The following is a 24,484-nucleotide window of genomic DNA, read 5'->3' as shown; positions in this document are numbered from 1 at the left end:
TATTTTGATATACTGTCTCTACAGTCATTCAGGAAATACCAACAGTTTGTGGTAGGTTCCACCCACTACCAGTTCTCGGTCCTCATATATAGGCTTACATCAGCACACGATCTCCACAAAGGTGATGATAATGATTACAGCACATCTGTGCAAGTCCAAAATGTTGGTATTCCTGTATCCGGACAATTGACTGATGAAGTGGGTTTGCCACAGCTAATGTCAGGCCAATTAAACACCACAGCATCCCTGTTTTTCAACTTGTGCTTCTTGATCAAGGCACATCTGGAGCTGTATCACTGAAAAGCAATGGACACAACATCGCTCTGAGCTTTCCCTTCCTCCCAAGAAGATCTGGAACATTTTGGAAATGATTCTGTTTAAGGATGGAGCTCTGTTTCCATGTCCTGGAGAATCTCCACCTGCTTGTTTTGCTGGCTTTACTGGAGAGTTTTCATAGATACAGGAAGTCTCTTTACCCTGTATTTTCAGTGTTTAAGTATTTCCCCTCTCTCCTGCTACCACACCCACGTTGCTGACACCCACCCTCATGATATCACAAAAGATCTACTTTGGTGGTCTGTAGAAGGGAACTGCTCACCTGTGAAGTGGGCTGCATTTCTGGAGGAACTGGAGATCAGTTTGCCTCTGTTCTCTGTAAGAGCAAAGAGTGCATATAAATAAAGCTTGAGCTGTGGGTGATTCACCTGGCCTTGAAAGCCTTCCTGTCTCTCTTGTCTTAGACTGGACGGTCAGTCCAGATCTTTACGGATATCATGACTGGTATGTGAAGGAGCAGTGAGTTGCGAGGTCTCATCTTCTTTGTCAAGAAGCTCTGAGACTATCCGCCTTGACCCAAGTGCATGGTATCTGGCTGGTCCCCAACCATCTGGTGGGCTCACTAAATACAAGAACTGACAAGCTGAGTCAATGTCATTCCACCGATCTCACCGAGAGGTGTTACAGTACATCTGTGCTCTGTGAAGCCCTCCTCAGGTGGACCTTTTCGATATTCGTGAGAATGCATACTGCCCACAGTTCGGTGCCATACAGTTTCTGCTGCCTAGAGTCTTTGAGAGATGATTTTTGGTTAACATGGAATTTTCTGCTTCACTTCGCAATTCCGTAGCCATGATTTCTTCACTGTTGATGAACTGCACTAGGACTGAGCACAGATCACCCGCTTGGCTCTGGACTGGCTGAGAAGGATGTGATATGCATACCTTCTGAGACTCTCCCTGTGCCCTCCACTCCAGCTTCTGCTCAGTGCAGACCTCCTATTGCAGTTAGAGGGTAAGGTTCTGCACCCTAACCTCCAGAACCCCCACATTCATGCATGGATATATAGTGATTGCTTTTACCAGTATCACTAAGAAAGGGCATAAAATATTATGTCATATGCTTAATAAAGTCATTAACAAAATACATAAAAACAAAAATCAGAAATTACCAAAGCTGAGAAATTATCAAATGAAAGGTATCTTATATATCTTATGTCAAAGAGAAGATAGACAAAATGTTTAATCAAAGTTGTAAAAGTGATCAGTGTGAAAAGAAAAATGTGCTCAAAGACAAAAAGGTAGCAAATGAAATACAAGCAATAAGTTAAATTACACAATGTTCAAATGATTATGTCCATGTAAATTAAATTTCACAGCCTATATAAGTCTAGTTCATCGTGTTTTTTGCCGTGTATGTAGACTGTCTTTCAACGTGGTCGAGATAGAAAGGGACATAATAAGGACAGAGAGGGATAGCCCGGGTACCTATGTAATTTACACTCCTTGCTAGATTTTTCTAAACAAAACATGACCGAGGCACCATAGAGGTGTGAGAACTGAACAGGCAGGGTGAAGGGCAACTGCACAAGTGAGCATCCAGCAGTGGCTCAAAAGTGGCTCTGAAAAGATACTCCGTTTTTCAGGAAACAGGAAAAAAGGTTGGTCCTCAGAGACCCAATGGAGCTGGATCTACAGAAGGAATCTACAGTAATAGTCCAGAGAAAGAGACCAAGCACTCAGGTGCTTGCTGCTACAGCTGCTGCTACAATAGCCCCATGGAAAAAACTTCACACCAGACAAACCAAACCCACAGCTCTATGGTTTTCAGATGAGCTTAGGAAGGAGAAAATTAATCGTAAGCAGTTAGAAAGACAATGGTGGTGAGACTATTGTGTCCAGGCTAAAAGTCTTTACATTGAAACCTTACAGGAGTTCAGTAAATCTTTTCAGGAAGCTCAGACACTATTTTTTTACTGAACGCATTGAGGAAGCCTCAAATGCCCCGACAGAAGTCTTTAATATTGTGCATTGAGACCTGTCAGTGGAAATGTACCCCCTCTAGTGGGCTCTGTAGGAAGTGCTACAACTTCTTCTATAACAGAATAGAATCCTTCTATTGCAACGTTGATCAGGAACAAGCCACCACCTGTCAAGTTGTAATTCTGGTGGTTCCCCCAACCATATCTCTTCCCGTGCTTGAGTACCTTCTGTAAGATTTCTCTGGAAGACATGGTGCAAGCTTTCTTTAAATGCAAGAGCCATGCCCGCCTAAAGTTAGCAAATTCAGTTACGCTACATCTTAACTAGTTGCTCAACCTGTTTATGATTTCAGTTAAAGTCCCTCTGTGTTGGAAAAAGGCTTGCACTTTACCACCTTTAAAAAAAGCCTAATACTGACCCTTCGACCCTGAGCAATTTTAGACCAATTTAACTTTTAACGGTTGCCTCTAAGATTCTGGAAAGATTAGTAAAACAAAAACTCTCTGCCTATCTGGAACGCAACAAGCTGCTTTATGAGTCACATTCAGGTTTCCGTCCAGGGTTTAGTACTGAATCCACTCTGCTGGAGGTGTCTAAAGGCCTGATTTAGATCTCAGTGAATGGAATGCCCGTCACAAACATGACGGATATCCTGTCTGCTGTATTATGATCTCAATAGGATATAATGGGATCGTAATACGGCAGACAGGATATCCGTCACGTTTGTGACCGAGTATTCCCCTCCACCAAGATCTAAATCAGGCCTTTACTTTGTTATAATGATCCTTAATCAGGATGCAATGGTTGTCTTCTTGTATGTGTCTGCAGCGTCTGACACAGTATCGCATTCCATTCTGCTGGAGGAAGTGGGTATTATTGGTTTGGCCCTCTCCTGGCTCCATTCTTTTCTATTGGCTAGAGTCTAGGCAGTTCATCTGGTGCCATTTGCATTCTCTGCCAAACCTCTCTGATTCTGTGTCCCTCGGGGCTCTGTCCTGGGCCCCACATTGTTTAGCATCTATATTGGCCCCTAAGCCAAGGTTGTGGAATAGAGTGGGCCTTATGGTGATGTCTTATGCCGACAATACGCAGTTACTGGTTTCTTTCCAGTATTTTGATGGCAACATTGTAGCTTCATTCAAAGGCTGCTTAGCCTTGTTGGCAAATTGGAGAGACAGTTGTCTGAAACTTAATTCTGACAAGACAGAAGTACTGTTTTTTGGGAGACAAGAATACTCTAGACCTTCATAACTGGTGGGTCTCTGAACTGGACTATCCCCTGATGCCAGCTACCATGGCGAGAAGTCTTGGTGTCCTATTTGATACTAATCTCTCCTTCCGTGCACAAAACTTTGTGTCATCAAATCCATAAAGAAGATCTTTACTTTGGTTCCTTATTCCACCAGAAAAACCCTTGTGCTGGCTTGAATAGCTTCCAGACTGGACTTCACCAACACCCTTTACTTGGGATTACATATTGCGTAGTCTACAGATAGTTCAGAATGAAGCAGCTAGCATGATTTTGAAGGTCCCAGGTAGAGAGGTGATTTCACCATACTTGAAGGACTTTCATTGGCTACTGATAACCAAAAATCTAAATTTTAAGATATTGGTGATTGCCTACAGAGATTTGTATCAGTAGGGCTTTTTATACATGAGAGAGTGGTTGCTGCACTACACTCCAACCCATCTCTGTGGTCCACCAATCTGTTCCTATTGTGTGTGCTACGAGTAGGGTTTGCAAAGCGGCTGCTCCCTGTGGGCGGTAGCAGCCAAACGTTCGAACTATCTTCCCCTTTCTTTCAGGAAGATATCTACAGAATGTATTTTCAAAACAAATGTCGAAAACGCACCTTTTCAGCTCTTAATTCTCTTATTGTCCTAGAGCTGGGAGGCCTCTATAGAGGCAGCTGTTGCGCTTTGGAAGTGTTATGTCATTCATCATCCTTTCGACAAATTGCAGTGACGTCTGTTTGCACCAGACTGTGGAACCAATTTACTTAGTGTGCAAATTTGTATTGATTATCTTAAAGCATATCCATCAGATATTTTGTCTTTTGCCCTTTCATTGGCCCAGCAAAGTTGTGCAGTCGGCACAGTTAAGGGCTTTGTCTGTGTTTAGCTATTTTTTTGCATATTTTTATTAGTTTTAAAGCCAATATCAAACAGCATACAGCAAGTACACATTAGCAGAGTCATAATCATTGAGCCACATAACACTTTTATATCATTCATATTGGCTACTCTCCAGACCACCAGAGTTCACCCTCAATGGTATCTCACCCACATTCCCCATGACTTGTAATACTTCTGAGGGCAACACCAGAGTTTATAAACCTGTTCCTCTGCTTTAGCGCAGTAGTCCATTCTGTGGGTCAATTCCCCAATAGGGAGTGCCCAGTCCTAGCACCAATGACAAACATTATCACTCTTGGTGATCAACATGCCCAGAGGTACCAAAGGTCTTGTGGTCCTGTGCTCACCCCACTCATCCATCAAGCACAATAATGCCATCTTAGGGTCAGGTACAACCATTCTGCCAATAATTTGAGTAAATGTGTATGGATTAACACTATATAAATGGGAATTCCCAGATTGTGTGGAAGAAGGTGCCAAACTCCAGCTTGTAGACAGTTCAAATGTATCCCTGGCTTAATTTATTATACTCTCACCAGGCCTAGGTGGATTATGTGAAAACATTTCAGTTGGATGTGTTGTAGACCCATATCTTTTGCAAGGATCAGAGGGGCTGCTTTGCTTTGTTCAAGATAACATCCTGAAAGGGGCCCACATTCTGTTCCCATTTCACCCGTTACTTTAAGGGGTTGGGAGTATTAGTCGAAAGCAATCTGTATATTATCGAAATTCCCTTGCAAGCCAAGCATCCCATAGTGATCTTCACTTCTAAGGGGCTAAGTTAAAGTAGTGCTACTAGTATTATTCTATCTCTATGGGCATCCAGGATGTGAAGCAGCTGTAAATTCATAGGTCTCCGTTAACTGTGCAGAGGATTTGATATAATAGCCCTCCCATACATCTCCCAGCCTCACAGTACCTAAAAGGTTTCAGGAATGAAAGACCCTAAGCCCAACTGTGAGCCTAATCCAGTTTCCAAACCAGTGGGGTCTCAACAGTCGACGTACCCTCTCATCCTATCCATTGCAATGTGCAGTGTCTAAAAGTATTGCTATTTTTGAGGCATGTGAGGTCTGAACATCTCCCCATACTACATGGTTAAAAACAACATACCATTCCATGTACTCCAGTTCAAAACTAACACTTGGGATTGATTCAGTCTGCAAAGAGACAGTTGTTGATGGGAATTAGTTGGCTAGTCCAATAATTAAGTTTGATATCTGCCGGTCTGTGTTTTTGGTTTCCATATCAATCTCTTCTGTTCAAGTCCCCAATAGTTTTGAGTTCTTGTAAAGGACTTTCCTTTAATGATACCCCAAAGGAACCTTAATCTGGTTCTAATCTTTTTGATAGGGTGCCCGTTCAAACAATTACATAGCTGCCAGTTGTGGCTATTGTTTTTAAAGGCAACCTTTTTAGTGCCCATGAAGACTGCATGGCGGGTCAGTGAACTCCAAATGCTGTGTGTGCAATCCCCTTTTCACCTATTTCTTCCCTGACAAGCTTATTTTCTGGGCAAAAGCGACTTGCCTTCCAAACATGGTTACCCAGTTTTATATGAGGCAGTCCATTAAGCTTCTCAATTTCATCTTCCACCTATCCTGCAGAGGAGAGGATGTACAGGCTGAACCCCACTAGGTCAGTCAGCTACTACATTGGCTGAACTATGGACTTACAACGACCAACTTTTTGTCAGATATGTAGACAGTAAGAAAGGCCAGGAGATCCAGAAGAAGGCTTTGTCTTGGTAGATCTCTGTCTTAGTGGCATTTTATGTCTGAGTAATATACAGAACCACTCAGGTTACAACAATGATTTCCTTATTATCTGCCTCTTCAATAGTAGAGGGTTCTTCACCAAGGAAACTGTTCAGGTTGTCCCCTGCTCCAGATGGTGCACCAACTCCACTTCTGCCTTTATCATTAAGAATCCCTGCAGAGGATCTAGTACAAACTCCTTTGAGGATTTTAAATCTACTGCCACTGGTAACAATGAAGGTGATGGTTTCATGACCAACTTCAGTGGTACTGATCAGGAAATGACCTCCGTTCGATGGCATATGTTGCTGCAGATACACATGTTGAGCACAGTCCGCTGCCTGGTGTTGGGCTCGGAGTATTACAAGTTGTTTTTCTTCGAAGAAGTCTTTTTTGGTCACGGGACCGAAGGACTCCTCCCTCTTCGGCTCCATTGCGCATGGGCGTCGACTCCATCTTAGATTGTTTTTTTCCGCTGTCGGGTTCGGACGTGTTCCTTTTCGCTCCGTGTTTCGGTTCGGAAAGTTAGTCAGAATCTCGGAAGAAAGCGTCGGTATTGTTCCGTTCGGTATCGGGATAGTTAGGTACATCGACACCGATCATCGGAAGACTTTGGGGTAGCTTCGATCCCCCATCGGGGCCTGGTCGGCCCGACCGCGTCTGACGCCGAAGCCGATGGAACGGACCCCGTTCCGTTTCTGCCCAAAATGTCACAGTAAGTATCCTTATACAGATCAGCACTTGGTCTGTAACTTGTGCTTGTCCCCCGAGCACAAGGAGGATACCTGTGAGGCCTGTCGAGCCTTCCGGTCCAGAAAAACACTCCGGGACCGAAGAGCCAGGCGTCTACAAATGGCATCCACGCCGACAAAACAACGTTTCGACGACGAAGAGGAAACATTCTCGGTTCCGGACTCAGAATCCGGAGACTCCGACGTCAAACAACAACAACAAACAGTGAGTAAGACGTCGAAAATAAAGACCATCGAAAAAAAAAAAGCCCAGGGGACGCCACTGCCAACAGGCCATGGCTCGACCCATAAAACCGGCGACCCGTCGAAGGCGCCGAAAAAGGGCACGCCCATAGCGCAGACACCCGACTCCGGTCGAGGGACCGCCATGGAGCAACCTCGGAGCCGAGATAGCGGCTCCGAGAAGCAAAAACAAGATGCCGGCACCGAAAAACATCGGCACCGAGACACACTGCCGAAAGCCACAAAAATTCAGTCGGTACCGAAGCCGAAAAAAGATTCTCTCTTGGCGCCGAAAAGTTCCACACCTCCTTCCTACACAGAGGAACAAGGAATAAGTGGCCAGATGCACAGATTTGGACAAGAGCTCCAAAGTGTAGAATCAGACTACACACAAAAGAGACTGTACATCCAACAAGACACAGGGAAGATATCAACCCTTCCCCCAATAATGAGAAAAAGAAGGATCGGATTTCTCAAGGATGACGCACAACCACAAGCCAAAGTGGTTAAAAAAGTCACGCCTCCGCCCTCTCCACCACAACAGGCATCGCCGGCACAAACTCCGCCACAAATGCACTCACCAGCGCAAACTACTATAAGTCAAGATAATCAGGATCAAGACGATTGGGACTTATACGACACCCCAGTGCCGGACAATGATCCCGATTCATACCCCACAAAGCCATCACCGCCAGAGGACAGTACCTCATACTCGCAACTGGTGGCTAGGGCAGCAGAATTCCACAATGTCCAACTGCATTCCGATCCTATAGAGGATGATTTTTTATTTAACACCCTCTCGGCTACACATAGCCAATATCAATGTCTCCCAATGCTACCAGGGATGTTACAGCACGCAAAACAAATTTTTGAAGAGCCCCTAAAATCAAGAGCCATCACCCCAAGGGTGGATAAGAAATATAAACCACCACCCACAGACCCAGTGTTTATTACTTCGCAGTTACCACCTGACTCCGTAGTAGTAGGGGCAGCTTGCAAAAGAGCAAATTCCCATACAGCTGGCGACGCCACACCTCCGGACAAAGAAAGCCGAAAATTTGATGCGGCAGGAAAAAGAGTCGCATCACAGGCAGCCAACCAATGGCGCATCGCAAATTCTCAAGCGCTGCTAGCCCGATATGACCGCGCACACTGGGATGAGATGCAACTTCTCATAGACCATCTTCCCCAGGAATACCAAAAAAGGGCGCAGCAAATAGTTGAAGAGGGACAAACGATCTCGAACAATCAAATCCGCTCTTCAATGGACGCAGCCGATACTGCAGCAAGAACAGTCAACACTGCTGTCACCATAAGGAGACACGCATGGCTCCGCACTTCAGGGTTCAAACCTGAAATCCAGCAGGCTGTCCTTAATATGCCCTTCAATGAAAAACAACTTTTTGGCCTTGAAGTGGACACAGCCATTGAAAAACTTAAAAAGGACACAGACACGGCCAAAGCCATGGGCGCACTCTACTCCCCGCAGAGCAGAGGCTCTTTTAGAAAAACTCCATTTAGAGGGGGGTTTCGTGGCCAACCCACAGACACCACCAGCCAACAAACAAGAACCACACCCTATCAGGGTTCATTCCAAAGGGGAGGTTTCAGGGGATATAGAGGGGGTCAATTCCCAAGGAGTAGGGGAAAATTCCAAACTCCAAAAACACCTCCACCTAAACAGTGACTTTCAAGTCACACAACCCCTTCACTCAACACCAGTGGGGGGAAGACTAAGCCAATTCTACCAATCTTGGCAGCAGATTACAACAGACAATTGGGTACTAGCAATAATCCAACATGGCTATTGCATAGAATTCCACAAATTCCCACCAAACATCCCTCCAAAAACACGCAAAATGTCACTACAACATTTAGCACTTTTAGGACTAGAAGTTCAAGCACTACTGCAAAAGGATGCAATAGAATTAGTACCAGTACAACAAAAAAACACAGGAGTTTACTCCCTGTACTTTCTAATTCCAAAAAAAGACAAAACATTAAGACCAATATTAGATCTCAGGACACTAAATACCTACATCATATCGGACCACTTTCACATGGTCACACTACAAGACATCATTCCACTGCTCAAACAGCAAGATTACATGACCACATTAGACCTAAAAGATGCGTACTTTCATATACCGATACATCCTTCTCACAGAAAGTACCTAAGGTTCGTATTCAAAGGAATACATTACCAATTCAAGGTGTTGCCATTCGGAATAACAACTGCACCAAGAGTATTCACAAAATGTCTAGCAGTAGTAGCAGCACATATCAGGAGACAACAAATACATGTGTTTCCTTACCTAGACGATTGGCTAATCAAGACCAACACAGTAAGAAAGTGCACAAACAACACCACATATGTCATACAAACCCTTCACAAACTGGGTTTCTCCATCAACTATACAAAGTCACACCTCGAACCGTGTCAGACACAACAATATCTAGGGGCAACCATCAACACATCAAAAGGAATTGCCACTCCAAGTCCACAAAGAGTTCAAGCATTCCACAAGGTAATAAGTGCTATGTTTCCAAACCAAAAGATACAAGCAAAATTTGTGCTAAAACTTCTAGGCATGGTGTCATCATGCATAGCCATTGTCCCACACGCAAACTACACATGCGACCCTTACAACAGTGCCTAGCATCACAATGGTCACAAGCACAGGGTCAACTTCTAGATCTGGTGTTGGTAGACCGCCAAACATTCCTCTCGCTTCTATGGTGGAACAGCAACAATTTAAACAAAGGGCGGACATTTCAGGACCCAGTGCCTCAATACGTTATAACAACAGATGCTTCCATGACAGGGTGGGGAGCACACCTCAATCACCACAGCATTCAAGGACAATGGGACGTACACCAAACAAAATTTCATATAAATTACCTAGAACTGTTAGCAGTATTTCTAGCGTTAAAAGCCTTTCAACCCATAATAACACACAAATACATTCTTGTCAAAACAGACAACATGACAACAATGTATTATTTAAACAAACAAGGAGGAACACACTCAACACAATTGTGTCTCCTAACACAAAAAATATGGCAGTGGGCGATTCACAACCACATTCGCCTAATAGCATAATTTATTCCAGGGATCCAAAACCAACTAGCAGACAACCTTTCGCGAGATCACCAACAAGTCCACGAATGGGAAATTCACCCCCAAGTTCTGAACAATTACTTTCAAATTTGGGGAACACCCCAGATAGATTTGTTCGCAACAAAAGAAAACGCAAAATGCCAAAACTTCGCATCCAGGTACCTACACCGCGAATCACAAGGCAATGCTCTATGGATGAGTTGGTCAGGGATATTTGCATACGCTTTTCCCCCTCTCCCTCTCCTTCCATATCTAGTAAACAAATTGAGTCAAAACCAACTCAAACTCATACTGATAGCACCCACATGGGCAAGACAACCTTGGTATACAACTCTACTAGACCTTTCACTAGTACCGCATGTCAAACTACCCAACAGACCAGATCTGTTAACACAACACAAACAACAGATCAGGCATCCAAACCCAGCATCATTGAATCTAGCAATTTGGCTCCTGAAATCCTAGAATTCGGACACTTAGACCTCACACAAGAATGTATGGAGGTCATAAAACAAGCTAGAAAAGCTTCCACTAGACACTGCTATGCATCTAAGTGGAAAAGATTTGTTTGCTACTGCCATACCAATCAAATCCAACCATTGCATGCCTCTACAAAGGACATAGTGGGATACTTACTACATTTGCAAAAAGCAACCCTCGCTTTTTCATCTATAAAAATACACCTCGCAGCAATATCTGCTTACCTACAAACTACTCATTCATCGTCTCTATTTAGAATACCAGTTATTAAAGCATTCATGGAAGGGCTAAAAAGAATTATACCACCAAGAACACCACCAGTTCCTTCATGGAACCTTAACATCGTCTTAACAAGACTCATGGGTCCACCTTTTGAACCCATGCATTCCTGTGAAATGCAATATTTAACGTGGAAAGTCGCATTTCTCATTGCAATCACATCCCTCAGAAGAGTAAGTGAAATACAGGCATTTACCATACAAGAACCATTTATTCAAATACACAAAAATAAAATAGTTCTAAGAACAAATCCAAAATTTCTACCAAAAGTAATCTCACCATTCCATTTAAATCAAACAGTAGAATTACCAGTGTTCTTCCCACAGCCAGATTCCGTGGCTGAAAGGGCACTACATACATTAGACATCAAAAGAGCACTAATGTACTACATTGACAGAACAAAGTTAATCAGGAAAACAAAACAACTGTTCATAGCTTTTCAAAAACCACACATAGGAAATCCAATCTCTAAACAAGGCATTGCTAGATGGATAGTCAGATGTATTCAAACATGCTATCTTAAAGCCAAGAGAGAATTGCCTATTACACCAAAGGCACACTCAACCAGAAAGAAAGGTGCTACAATGGCCTTTCTAGGAAACATTCCTATGAGCGAAATATGTAAGGCTGCAACATGGTCTACGCCTCATACATTTACTAAACACTACTGTGTAGATGTACTAAATGCACAACAAGCTACAGTGGGCCAAGCTGTACTAAGAACATTATTCCAAACTACTTCAACTCCTACAGGCTAAACCACCGCTTTTAGGGGAGGTAACTGCTTTATAGTCTATGCTCAACATGTGTATCTGCAGCAACATATGCCATCGAACTGAAAATGTCACTTACCCAGTGTACATCTGTTCGTGGCATTAGTCGCTGCAGATTCACATGTGCCCTCCCGCCTCCCCGGGAAGCCTGTAGCCGTTTAGAAGTAAATCTTAAATCTTAAACATTTGTACATTTATAAATAATTATTATAAACTTTTTATGTACATACGTATTCACTCCATTGCATGGGCATTATTTATAGCAAACAACTCCAGCCTCACCCTCTGCGGGGAAAACAATCTAAGATGGAGTCGACGCCCATGCGCAATGGAGCCGAAGAGGGAGGAGTCCTTCGGTCCCGTGACCAAAAAAGACTTCTTCGAAGAAAAACAACTTGTAATACTCCGAGCCCAACACCAGGCAGCGGACTGTGCTCAACATGTGAATCTGCAGCGACTAATGCCACGAACAGATGTACACTGGGTAAGTGACATTTTCATTCTGTTACAAAGTCACTTAGAAGTTGCCAACCATAGGAAGCACCACATTCACCTCTGTTGCCATAAGATATTCCTCCATGTGACTATTAACTGCAATGGGAGCATAAATGTGAAAGGTCCCCTTCATTCTGCAAAATCGAATGGATGGGACACAGACACTACTTCTTCTTCTACTCCTGCACCCTTTGCTGGATCACCAACAACTTCTCCCATGGACAATATTACCACTTTTCAGGATGTCCTGGCCAGAGGTGCTGCAAAGCTAAATGTTCCTCTGGAAGCTCTTCATAAGGCCATTCCTGTTATTATGGAGAGTCTACAGCCGCTTTTAGCACCCAGACCATTACCTCCTCTAGTCCACAGTTTCTTGGAGCTTGCAAAATAAATCTTTTCAACAGCAAGTACTGAGGCTGCAGCACCTTGCATATTGAAACAATATGTGCCTCTGGAACAGGATTAGGCATTCCTTCGGCTTGACCCAAAGGCTGGCTTGGTCATAGTGTCAGCAGCCAGAAAACGCCACTCTTTGGCTCTATAATGGACTGCTTCCCGGATGGGAAAAGCAAGAGATTGAACACTGCAGGAAAAAAGATCTGTGGTGTACTGCTGGCACTGCTCATAAGGCTGCCAGTGCTACAGCCCTCTTAAGGAGATGTGGTTAGCAACAGGTTTTGGGAAATTTTGCAAAACAGTTGCTGAAAAAGGTAGCAGCTTTTCACTGAGGAAATGTCTGAAGGCCATCAATATTCTCTGATAATCTGGCGATATCATGAGTGCTATCAGAATGCTCCAAGAAGATCATCCTGGTTACGGCATTCATATTTGAAAGTAGATGCACAGATAAAAATTCTTAATCTTCCATTTTCTGGCTCCTCGCCATTTGGTCAACATACAGAAGAGGAGACAGTCGGCATGAACAATGAAGCACAGACCTTGAAAGCTGTGGAAGAGAGAGGCACCACAATTCTCAATATCGCAATAATGGCCGTAGATCTATCAGCTGCCAAATGTTCAATCTCTTGAGGGCACTACCAACCCCATTAATAACATCAACCTCTTCAGACGGATTCCTATCACAAGTAACATGCCAAATCAAGCCCATCCAAACAATTGCATTTGGCCAACTTGCCTGGAAAGGCTCTCCTCTAGTGCACACAATAACATATGACTACCCCCTCCGCCTGCCACTTTTGCTGCAATCCAGGCACTTAAGTGGGAGGTTTGTATCTCACAAGATCTTAGAGTGGCAAAGCATAACAAGCAATAAATTAGATTTAACAATTATGCAGGATGGATACTCAGTTCCTTTCAAAGCACCACTGCCACCCATGCCAGTGACATTTACATTAAGCAGCTAACCTGCTAAATTGTATAAAAACAAAAGCAATAGAACCAGTCCCTTGTCTCCAAAGTGGAAATGATATATGGTAGCATTACATCAGATTTACCCTCATCTGAGAACATCCACATCAGACACACAAAAGGTGATGGTCAGAATGCTTGCAATTTCTCTAACCACTGGCAGTCGTTCGGGGTAGCATTCCACCCATCGTTCTTTTGCCCACCGTGCCACCTCAGTTCAGACCCAGTTTGGATATTAAAATCAGTCCCAATCCACTTCCAATAGGAACAGCCTGAGCAGTTGGGAGTGGTTAACTTCTTGCAAGCATTCCAACCCATCACCTTTTGTGCATTTGATGTACTGCCCATAGAGACAAGGGACCATAGGGATGGGGTAAGCTCTTCGTTTCCAAAATTGGGCCAAAGCTAGGTGGATGCCAATAACAATTGAGCAAGTACCATGCCTGTAGATGTAGTAATTGGATACATAGTCTTCTTCCCCACAATTCTAGGGTCCAATGGCTACTGGGTACACGTTATTGTGTATATTGTTTATCTCACCCCATCACCTTTAGATCATCAGGCAAGTCCACCACATGTGGATCATATCACCTCTCTCTCCATACCCCTTCAAACGAAGGTCTTTGCTACCAAACGTCCCTTTCAGACTGAACAAGGTGAAGTGCCAGTGTATTAGGATTGTGTACGAGTTCTCTTTGTGTACCACACCTATGAATGATTTTTCAGATCTTGCCCTTATTGTACAATTATTTTATTTTATTTCTTTACAAGATTGGATATTCCAGGTCTGTATTCTAGGCAGTTATGTTTGATGGTGGTTTATCGGTATGCAGCTAATTTATTTCTGTCTATAGCAGAGCTGTGTCCTTTTTCATTCTCCCGTTATAAAAAAAGGATTCCAGAGTAGTCCTCATCATTAGCTTTGGGTTATACTTGTCTTTCCCATGCCCAGTGGGCTATTTTAAATCTTTCTTTGGATTGGGTTCTTTTTATAAGCTGTCTAGCCTCACTGGGGCCCCATCATTCCAACACTGAAAACTTGAATCAGAAGCCCCCAGTGGGGGGGGAGGGGGGGGTAAGAGGGGTAGGGGATGTCAAATCTAGGTTTAAGTTAATTGGAGTCAAGGAAGATGGATTTTTGCACGTTGCTTTACAAATATTTTCTTCACTGGCCATCCCTTTGCATTTTCTTCCATCTTCTACGGCTCCTCCATCAATCACCTTTAACACTGTTTTTTGGTGTACAAGCTTTGCAGCTGTCCTTTCCTTGTACCAATACTACATGGATACTCTCTTCCTACCTGGGTATTTCCCAAGTCAATCCTAACTACCACCATGTTGCTTCCTTTGCGGTCTCCCCCCCCTATCTGCTGTGGTGAAGAGAGAGAGTATACTAGAACAGATGTAGGCTCCACAGAATAGGCAGAGCCCCCACTTGTCTGAGGTGCGGGCAGCAGAGGGCTTTACATTCGTACAGTGTGGACTTGCCCTCCGATGTAGAGCTACTGGAACGGGATAGTCTCAAACCTGTCTAGGATACTTGTTGGTTCTGTTGGGTATGCCAGGGGCTGTAGACCAACAGAGGCGACAATTACTGTTTTGTTCGCTGGGATTTGGCCTGGCCAAAAGAGACATAGCTGTGGGAACCCCCTGTCTCCAACCTGGGAGTTGTGGGTAAACGGGGGTGACTCACTGCATGGTGGCAGAAAAATGTGTTTGCACAATGAGAGTCTGCCCCAAAAAGTTTGATTAAATATGGGTAGGTTGGAGACAACATTACAAACTGATATGGGAAAGTGGTGGAACCCTGTATACCTCCCCGACAGGACACAACCTTGTACCACTGACTCAAACCTTGCCCCTGAAGTTAGCAGATACCACTTAGCTAGATCATAATCAATTGACCAGTGTTATTATCAGATCCCTAATTCAGCAAGTAGGAGTGGAAATATAAACCCATCCCCAGAACAAACACCAGTGCAGTCATATTGTATTTTTTAACATTATATTTAATTCCAACAGGCAGTGCAGTCTACATCCCATTCATTGATAGAAGGCTCAAAACACAATGTTTACATGAACAAAGGGATGTGCATTGGTATAGTACCACTTGTATGGAGTCCGTATATAAGACCAAATCTTTTTCAGTTATAAAGATGGGTAAAGTCTGACCCACTCAGATTGTTTACATATGGACTGAATCTAAAGATGTATTTCCGAAAAAAGCATCCTCTTCATTATTAAAGAAATCATATTAGTCAGCCGTTCATTGCGTAGGAAAGCTCTAGGCAGCATCCTTAGTTTTTAGACCACTCTTTGTACAACGAGCCTAACCACCCGTGGAACACGTCATATTTAAACTGCCCAGTTTCCATGTAGCCGATCAATAAAGCAGAAAGCAGGAACACAGATTCTAAAACAGAGAACAACCCCAAGGCGCCCCTTCCCAAATGGCATCTAACTAGTGCAAGAAATATACATGTATCAATGCAGTGCAAATCAGGTTTATTTGGGAATGTCAACTAGATGAAGAGCGTTTTTCTAATGATTGATCTGCACCAAGGCCTAAGTGTGATTTTATTGCTTAGGCTGAAGACATCACACCAGTGGTTATCTCTGTTTGATGTCAGTGGCCTAATAAGGCAAGCAGGTGTAGTCAAAATTGTTCCCCCATTCTGTATTTTGGCATAGAATGTGGATGCTACACCAGAGAGGCCATCTACATGGGTTTTCTATTGCCAAGGTGCTGAGGAAATTGCTAGGCCTTCCTCATCAAGGCCCTGATTTTATATGGAAAAAGTATATGTGCAGAGTTGCCACCTTTCACATTTCCATAGGTTTTTGTATTAAATTCACCATGTATCAGGACATCTTTTAACCAATGGTGCATAATCTGTCAAAGGAGAACTTTGTTCCTTGTGTGTGGCAAAAGAAAGTGGTGGTGAAAACAACCTAGGATGTTTGATATGGTTTTCTATCTACTGACAGTTTCAGTGTAATTAGATTTACGCTAGGGTTGGGGGCAATGAATGCCAGCTAGATAAGCATACAGCCAATTTGGAGACACTGGATGTTCTCTCACTATCTATGCAAGGTGAATGATTTGCCAAACATGCAACAGCAATACACTCAAATCTCAAGCAGAAATCCTGCCTGAAGCATATTGCCAGACAAGTCTTCTGCAATGAACCCATGTGGTTTTGCTCCATGTAGTAGCTTAAACTGAATCTGATCATATGATTAAAATATAGGTAAAGAATTAGGATTGCAAGAAATAGATACAAAAAGTGTGTAAGCGTGTTCATTTTTATAAGAGGCTTTCCCAATTACAGAGATAGGGAAGAAATTCTAGTGAAGCATTCAGTTCTCTTGCTTCTCAAGGACCCTCAAGATGTTATCAAGTTAAGTGGCCGCAATGAGTTTCCTTCCATGAAATCCCTTCTACTACACCCCACAAGGTCATCCTCTAAAGGTGAGATTATATTAGCCATAAGGGAGAATAATGCAGAATTCCACTAGTTCATCTGGAGGTCTGAATGGCAGGCTAGCTATGCAATATTTGGTACAGTCAGGGAAATAATTCAGTCTGGAATGCAGGCATATGGCAACAATCACCAAGTAGTGATGCAGACATACTGCCCCTGTCAAGCCAAAGACCTTTATCAACAATCTGCTATCTGAATTGGGGCAGATCCACTGGAAGCAGCTCTCAAGCAGGAGGAGAACGGGATTGACCCTCAGGCCAAAATCCCATTTTAAAGAGAAGTACCCAGTGACTACCCTTATACTAAGCACCATGGCCTCATTGTAAAACACAGAACGTTTGCATTGTGTGCTTTCCAAACCTCTTAAGTGCCACAACCGTAAAGCCATTCTTCAGCATATAATGCCTTCTATATATATCTAGTAAGACAGCCACAGTACTGGTTTCAGGATTCAAACATGCCCTCACATGTAATAAATCAGGGAAGATGTAGGTGGGTTGATCGTCCCAGAAAAAAACCTAAATTTGTCCTTCTGGATTAGAGACGGAATGGGGGTACTAGCCTCATTCTGCTAAGTTTAGTAAGGTTATTTTTAATTCTCAATTAGCATGAAAAGAGGTTGGCAGGAGCCAATGTGCCCAAGGTCTTTGTCTGGTTTAAGCAAAAGGTTTGCATCCAGCTCATGCACAGTGATTGGAAGGTTATTTTTCCCAAACAACTCAAACATATGGGCACCAATTGTTCTGAACAGGCCTTCTTTAAATCAAACAGGATCTTCAGGAGTAGACGTTTTGCCACCGGCTCTCTAGCAAAGAAAATTAGCTCATCTAGAGCTGTGTCGCATCATCAAGTGGAAAATACCCTGCAGCAGACACCTGTAAATCTTCTTGTGAAGTGTCACAGTTGGGTCTAGAGAGTTTTTCATGAAATGCTGAAAAGATTAAGTTTGTACTGATTTCATCATTCATAATACTACATGTTTTTAACGGAAATAGTTCAGCCTGGAAACTTTACCTCCCTGTTGGTAGCCTGCGCAAATCTCTGAAGGTCAAACTTATCAGGAGATGCCGAATTAGGGCTTTTGCTGCAGAGCTACTTTTCCAGAGGGCAAGCTTGGTGAGCCCCAGCTTCAGTAAATGGTGACACCATGCTGGGTACAGCAGAAAGATGGAATGGAAAAGACTACAGGTTAGCCTCTGGGCTTGGTTGTATCTAAGGTTACCACAAAAGGATCTTTGTCAGGACAGCAACCTCCAATCTACTTATAGAGATGGATAACCAGAATGGCCAAGTAACCCACTGCAGCACCAAGAATCCCAGCATCCCCTAAAGCTTGGGCCAACAAGAAGTCAGTATCTGACTGGGCACCAGGAAGTCAACATGCAGGGGGTGGAAAGCAGTTTGAAATAAGGTTGCCCAGAACTGTGTGGTTCCTAAAGAACTGAAACAAAATAGGAAAGCGGCATTAGTTACATAACAGAAAGTCAAATCAAGGGCCAGTCATGCACAGTAGATGACAGGGACTCATCTTTCAGGAAAGTATGAGCCAAGCTGCCAGCGGGGAATAGCACAAGGAAGCCAACAGTTGCCACAGGAGTGCCAGTCAACACAGCAGTAGTAGCTGGAGAAATCTGTAATTGGTGAGACATGAATTCCTACCTCAGATAGCACTGAGTGAAGTAACTATCAGACATTTAGATTAAGATTGTTGATGATCTTGAATTTGTTACTTCCAGTCTTAATTTGGTGAGCAGAACATAAGAGTATCTTTATGTTTTAGAAGACGCATCAAACTGGTGGGTTTACAAGTGCCAGACTTTAAAGATTATAATTTAGCACCACAGGTAGAGTATGTGGGGAGCTGAGAGGTGTTACCCCTGCTCAGTCTGAGCTACGGCTTATTGGTTGCATGAGCTGGTGTTTCCAGTGGAGGGGCTACTATAACATGTAATGGGTAGTAGACACACATAGAAATGAGTGTCATATATACTTAGTGCAGGCTAGGACATAGACAACAAATGAGTACCCTGTATTTGCCCGATTTTAAACTAGGGTGATACAAGATCTGCTTAGTAAGGTGCAGCTGAGATACATTTTACATTGAGGAGAAGAAAGATGTTTTTAGGGTTTAAGGATCTTCTGGGTGGGCAGTTGACTAGACTTTCATCAAGTAGACTGAAAACAGCAGATGAGTATGACCTTAGCCAAAGTCCACTGTTTATTACGAGAAAGGTCCTACCCGTAGAACACCATATATGGGGTTCTGGCTTAGCTTGGTGGTCTTGTAGGTCAGATGGAGTCTCAAGCCTCACTGATGTACTTAATGAGATATTGTCCCGTAATGTACTGAAATTGAAAGAAAAATATCAAAATGGTTTAGAATCTGAATTGGATTGGACCAAGGTGTTTCAAACCACCTAATGCAAGGCTTAAATGTGCGTGGTTTGAATATATAGGCTCTGTACAACACAGAGTAATCACAAAAATCAGCTGGATGAGATGTCCGGCATATTTCAAATGTCACTGTGAGAATGTTTTTTTCCATATTGTTAGACCTGACAGCCTTAGGGTGGTCACCCCTAACTTTTTGCCTGCCTCCATCCACTTTCTGGACCTGTTTTTGATGGCTTTTAGACTGCACACTTAACCACTGCTAAACAGTGCTAAAGTGCATATGCTCTCTCCCTTTAAACATGGTAACTTTGGATCATACCCAGTTGGACTATTTAATTTACTTATAAGTCCCTAGTAATGTGCACTGTATGTGCCTAGGGCCTGTAGATTAAATGCTACTAGTGGGCCTGCAGCACTGGTTGTGCCACCCACTCAAGTAGCCCCTTTACCTTGTCTCAGGCCTGCCATTGCAAGGCCTGTGTGTGCAGTTTCACTGCTACTTCGACTTGGCATTTAAAAGTACTTGCCAAGCCTAAACCTCCCCTTTCTCTACATATAAGTCCCCTCTAATGTGTGCCCTAGGTAACCCCTAGAGCAGGGTGCTGTGTGGGTAAAAGGAAGGACATGTACCTGTGTAGTTTCCATGTCCTGGTAGTGTAAAACTCCTAAATTCATTTTTACACTACTGAGAGGCCTGCTCCCTTCATAGGCTAACATTGGGGTTGCCCTCATACATTATTGAAGTGGTAGCTGCTGATCGGAAAGGAGTAGGAAGGTCATATTTAGTATGGCCAGAATGGTAATACAAAATCCTGCTGACTGGTGAAGATGGATTTAACATTACTATTCTAGAAATGCCACTTTTAGAAAGTGAGCTTTTCTTTGCACTTAAATCTTTCTGTGCCTTACAATCCACGTCTAGCTGGGTTTAGTTGACAGCTCCTTGTGCATTCACTCAGACACACCTCAAACACAGGGTACTCAGCCTCACTTGCATACATCTGCATTTTGAAGGGGTCTTCCTGGGCTGGGAGGGTGGAGGGCCTGCCCTCACACAAAGGACTGCCACACACCCTACAGGGACCCTGGCAGACAGGATTGAACTGAAAGGGACCTTGTGCACTTCTAAGCCACTCTTTGAAGTGTCCCCCACTTCAAAGGCACATTTGGGTATAAAACAGGGCCTCTGCCCTACCACCTCAGACACTTGCTGGAGAAGAAACCTGAACCAGAACCTGCATCCTGCCAAGAAGAACTGCCTGGCTGCTCAAAGGACTCACCTGACTGCTTTCTACAAAGGACTGCTGCCTTGCTGTTGCCCTGCTGCCTTGCTGAACTCTTGCCTTGCTGCAGAAGTGCTCTCCAAAGGCTTGGATAGAGCTTGCCTCCTGTTCCCTGAAGTCTCAGGACCAAAAAGACTTCTATCTTTCAACTGGACTCCTTCTGCGATGAAAAATTCTACGCACAGCTTGTTCCGTGGTGAAAAATTCACCGCACGCCGATCCGTAAAGACGCCTCTCGACCCCGCAAGGAAAAGATCGACGCGACGCCTGCGGTGCGACCGGAACTTCGACGCACGGCCCGCCTGGACAAAGCCGCCTGACTTCCAGAGAGAAAATTGACGCGACGCCTGCCGTGAGGGAGAAAATTCCACGCACAGCCCACCGGAACGACACGCAGCCGGACAACAAGCCCAGGAATCCACGCACAGACCCCGGGGCGTCTGAAAACCCTGCGACCCACAGAGGAGACTGTCCGCGTGCCGGAAATCGACGCAACGTCTTCCCCGTGTGAAAAATAACGACGCAAGTCCGTGTGTGAAGGGGTGAAACCGACGCACACACCATTTTTCCACGCATCTCCTCCTCTGCGGCCCCCTGCGGAGATGTTTCACTCCAAACCAGGTACTTTGTGCTTGAAAGAGACTTTGTTTGCTTTTTAAAGACTTAAGACACTTCATATCACTTTTCAGTGATATCTCTACGATTTCTTATTGCATCTTTTATCGTTTTGACCTGCAAATATCCAGATAAATATTAAATATTTTTCTAAACACTGTGTGGTGTATTTTTGTGGTGCTATATGGTGTTATTGTATGATTTATCGCACAGATATTTACACATTGCCTTCAAAGTTAAGTCTGACTGCTCAGTGCCAAGCTACCAGAGGATGGGCACAGGATAATTTGGATTGTGTGTGACTTACCCTGACTAGAGTGAGGGTCCTTGCTTGGACAGGGGGTAACCTGACTGTCAACCAAAGACCCCGTTTCTAACACATATGATCTTGTCCTGTCCAGGTTACAGATTATATATAATTTCAATGACTGGGAGAATATATAACCCTAAAGTGTGTTTGGTAGGCATGTTACAGGTGAAGAAAATGAATTAACCTACCCAGTAAATGATTACTTTCCAAGTACTGTTTGAGGTTTGGTCTTTCGCATTAATTGCTTTTGTTCCATGACTCACATGAACAACAGCAGTAGCTGCCCTTATGGTGCATGAATTGACAGAGCAACCTTCAGTATTAGATCTGCTTATTTAGATTTCTTAAAGGATATGGAACTGGACAGTGCAATTTTGAAACCAAGTTAAAATGTAGATTATGTGAAGAGATGGATTAAATCTGTATGTGGATCGGAAAGTGGAACTAAGCTTGCTGAGCGATCAGGGGGACCAGATGTACAAAATACACTGAAGGCAGTCATATAAAAATTGATGTGCTATTTGACAAATTGATGATATTAATTAGCTTTTGTATTAATCAATGATAACCTGAAAGGAATGTTTAGCGGAAAGCATTAAATGTACATTTTTTTGCAGCATATCTTTAATTTATTTTCCTGTTTATTCTCCCTCTGTCTCTGTCTCCAAAGGTGCACGATTCCTTCCATAAGTACCTGAAGCCTCTGCAGGCCAAGCTCTGAGAAAACCAAGCAGTTAATGGACAGTCACATTGACCTTGAGCCGGTGTCAAGTCTAGGATACTTAAATTAGAATGTCGATTTGTACTACTTTGCGTGTTACTTACCTCTAATCAGTTTAATATATTTCTTACATTTCCAGGAAATCTGCATTTGATTGACACTTCATTTTGCATTCTCAGTTGCTATGGACAAATCCAAAATTTCATTTTTTGGAAGGACTCTGGCTTCATGTAAAGTCTGGATCTCATTCACATTACAACCAGTCTCCAAGTGAGGTGTGTCAAGAGTGCGTTGGATAGTAAATCACACATCCAAGTTTAGACCGATGAAAAATCAGTAGTTGAAGCTCAAAGGTGCGTCTACTTACTCTTGTTGAGGTGTTTTTAGTTCAGGTGCCCAAATCTCAGGCAGACCTACCACTCCTCAGTAGAGCGGGTATATTGCCTTAAGTAGTAACTTGAATGAAACATTGTATTTCTTGACCGAATGAGGCCTTTTTCGTTGATGTTGCTATCTGTGTGATTACCTTCCGATTCCCACCAATGATCGGAGTCTGTGTTATGATGGGATACGTGGTTGTTGGAGAAGCATTACCATTCTTCCTGCCGGTGAATGTTCTGTCCTAACCCAGAAACAGCTGGTTGACATTCTGAGCATTTGGTGTGTTGGACACCTCGTCACTCAGTTTAATGTTGGAAACACCCATAATCTGAAGACTGCAGATAGTGCTTACATGCTCCAACTATTGTGAATTGTCCTCTGTTGATGCCTCTTAAACAGTCTCCCTGGTTACTGCATTGTCAGATGCGTAATTGTTGTTATAGATACTGTACAACACCTAGGCACTTCCTTAGGCAATTTGATCGAAACAAAATAGACTAGTAGCATTTCATGCCACCTTGCTGGGGCTTCTGGTTTATTACGGGTTCCTTCAAGATATTCTGATTTCATTGTATGCTGATTCGTCATCAAAAGGCATAGGGAGACATTCCTTTACTCAAGAAAACTTTGCTCTGGGGGTTTATAAACTGTGGTTTTACCACCTGCCTCGATCACTTCTTTAGAGAAATATAATTGCACTATGTTACTCCAAATATAGACATACTGACCAAATAAAAATAGTGGCTCATTTTGATATTGCACTGTTGAAAGGTATTTTATAGAACGCCTACAACTAGTTTAATCCATAAATTAAATGCAATAATACATTTATGAAGGATACTTTCAGATTTATTATGTTAACTACAACTGACTGTTAAAAATTGATACAAAAGATAAGCTGGAATAATTAACTAGGTTCAGTGTTTTCCTTTTCAGGGAGCAGACGACAAGTATAGGCAGAGGTGCAGTTAATTTTTTCATCACCTCCCTGCCATTAGAATAGAAATGCTCTATTGTCTGATTTGAGTAATACATCATTGGCTGTCTCATTCTGGTATGTCTGATAGCATTTGAGCTAAAATGAGCAGTTGATTGCATATATTTTTGTATCACAAAATATGTGTACATTTTTCTATGTTGGAAAGTGGATGATAAGGAAAGTTCAAATCTTTCAATCTAAACCGAAAAGTATGTCACTGGAGCCGATACATTACTGTACTGTAACCACGCAGTAAAATTTACACTTGAAAATACATTTGATGAAGAGTGACCCGGTGTCCTATCTTCATTGTCTGTTCGTGTGTGCATTGTATGACTTCTGTCTAGCTATGCTGTAAACTAGATATGCTGCCTTTGACCAGGAGATTCTGAAGAGTATAGTGATACAACCTAGTGCTGCTCTGATATTACACATAAAGGTTTCAGACATGTTTGCTTTGAAGCTGGTCTTACACTGACGAAAAATATGTCAAATGGATTGCTCATGTATTAAGTTGTTCCTTTAGAAGAAAGACCTGACATACCCCAACAACTGTTGGGGTGTGTATTTGGATTTTATTTAAGCTGCACTACCTGGCAGTCTTTGAGGATCTTGCATCAAGACACTTCAACAAAAGACGAACATTGATAAAAGAACACAGCAACCTCACAGGCA

General features: G+C 43.1%; 1 protein-coding gene across 3 annotated transcripts in view; it reads left to right on the top strand.

Moving 5' to 3' along the window:
- ACOX1 (acyl-CoA oxidase 1) overlaps positions 1 to 24,100 on the top strand; it is a 147,846-nt gene extending 123,746 nt beyond the window's left edge. For all 3 annotated transcript variants that reach the window (XM_069200196.1, XM_069200199.1, XM_069200197.1), the window contains exon 14: positions 22,399 to 24,100. In XM_069200196.1, the coding sequence (XP_069056297.1) occupies positions 22,399 to 22,449 (51 nt within the window). In that variant the 3' untranslated portion in view covers positions 22,450 to 24,100. The remainder of the gene's footprint in view (positions 1 to 22,398) is intronic.
- The last annotated feature ends 384 nt before the right edge of the window (positions 24,101 to 24,484 follow it).

This window comes from Pleurodeles waltl, chromosome 7 (assembly GCF_031143425.1).
Source record: "Pleurodeles waltl isolate 20211129_DDA chromosome 7, aPleWal1.hap1.20221129, whole genome shotgun sequence".
Classification (NCBI taxonomy): Eukaryota; Metazoa; Chordata; class Amphibia; order Caudata; family Salamandridae; genus Pleurodeles; species Pleurodeles waltl.
Note: the sequence above shows the minus strand (reverse complement) of the source record. Positions and strands in the feature narration are given on the sequence as shown.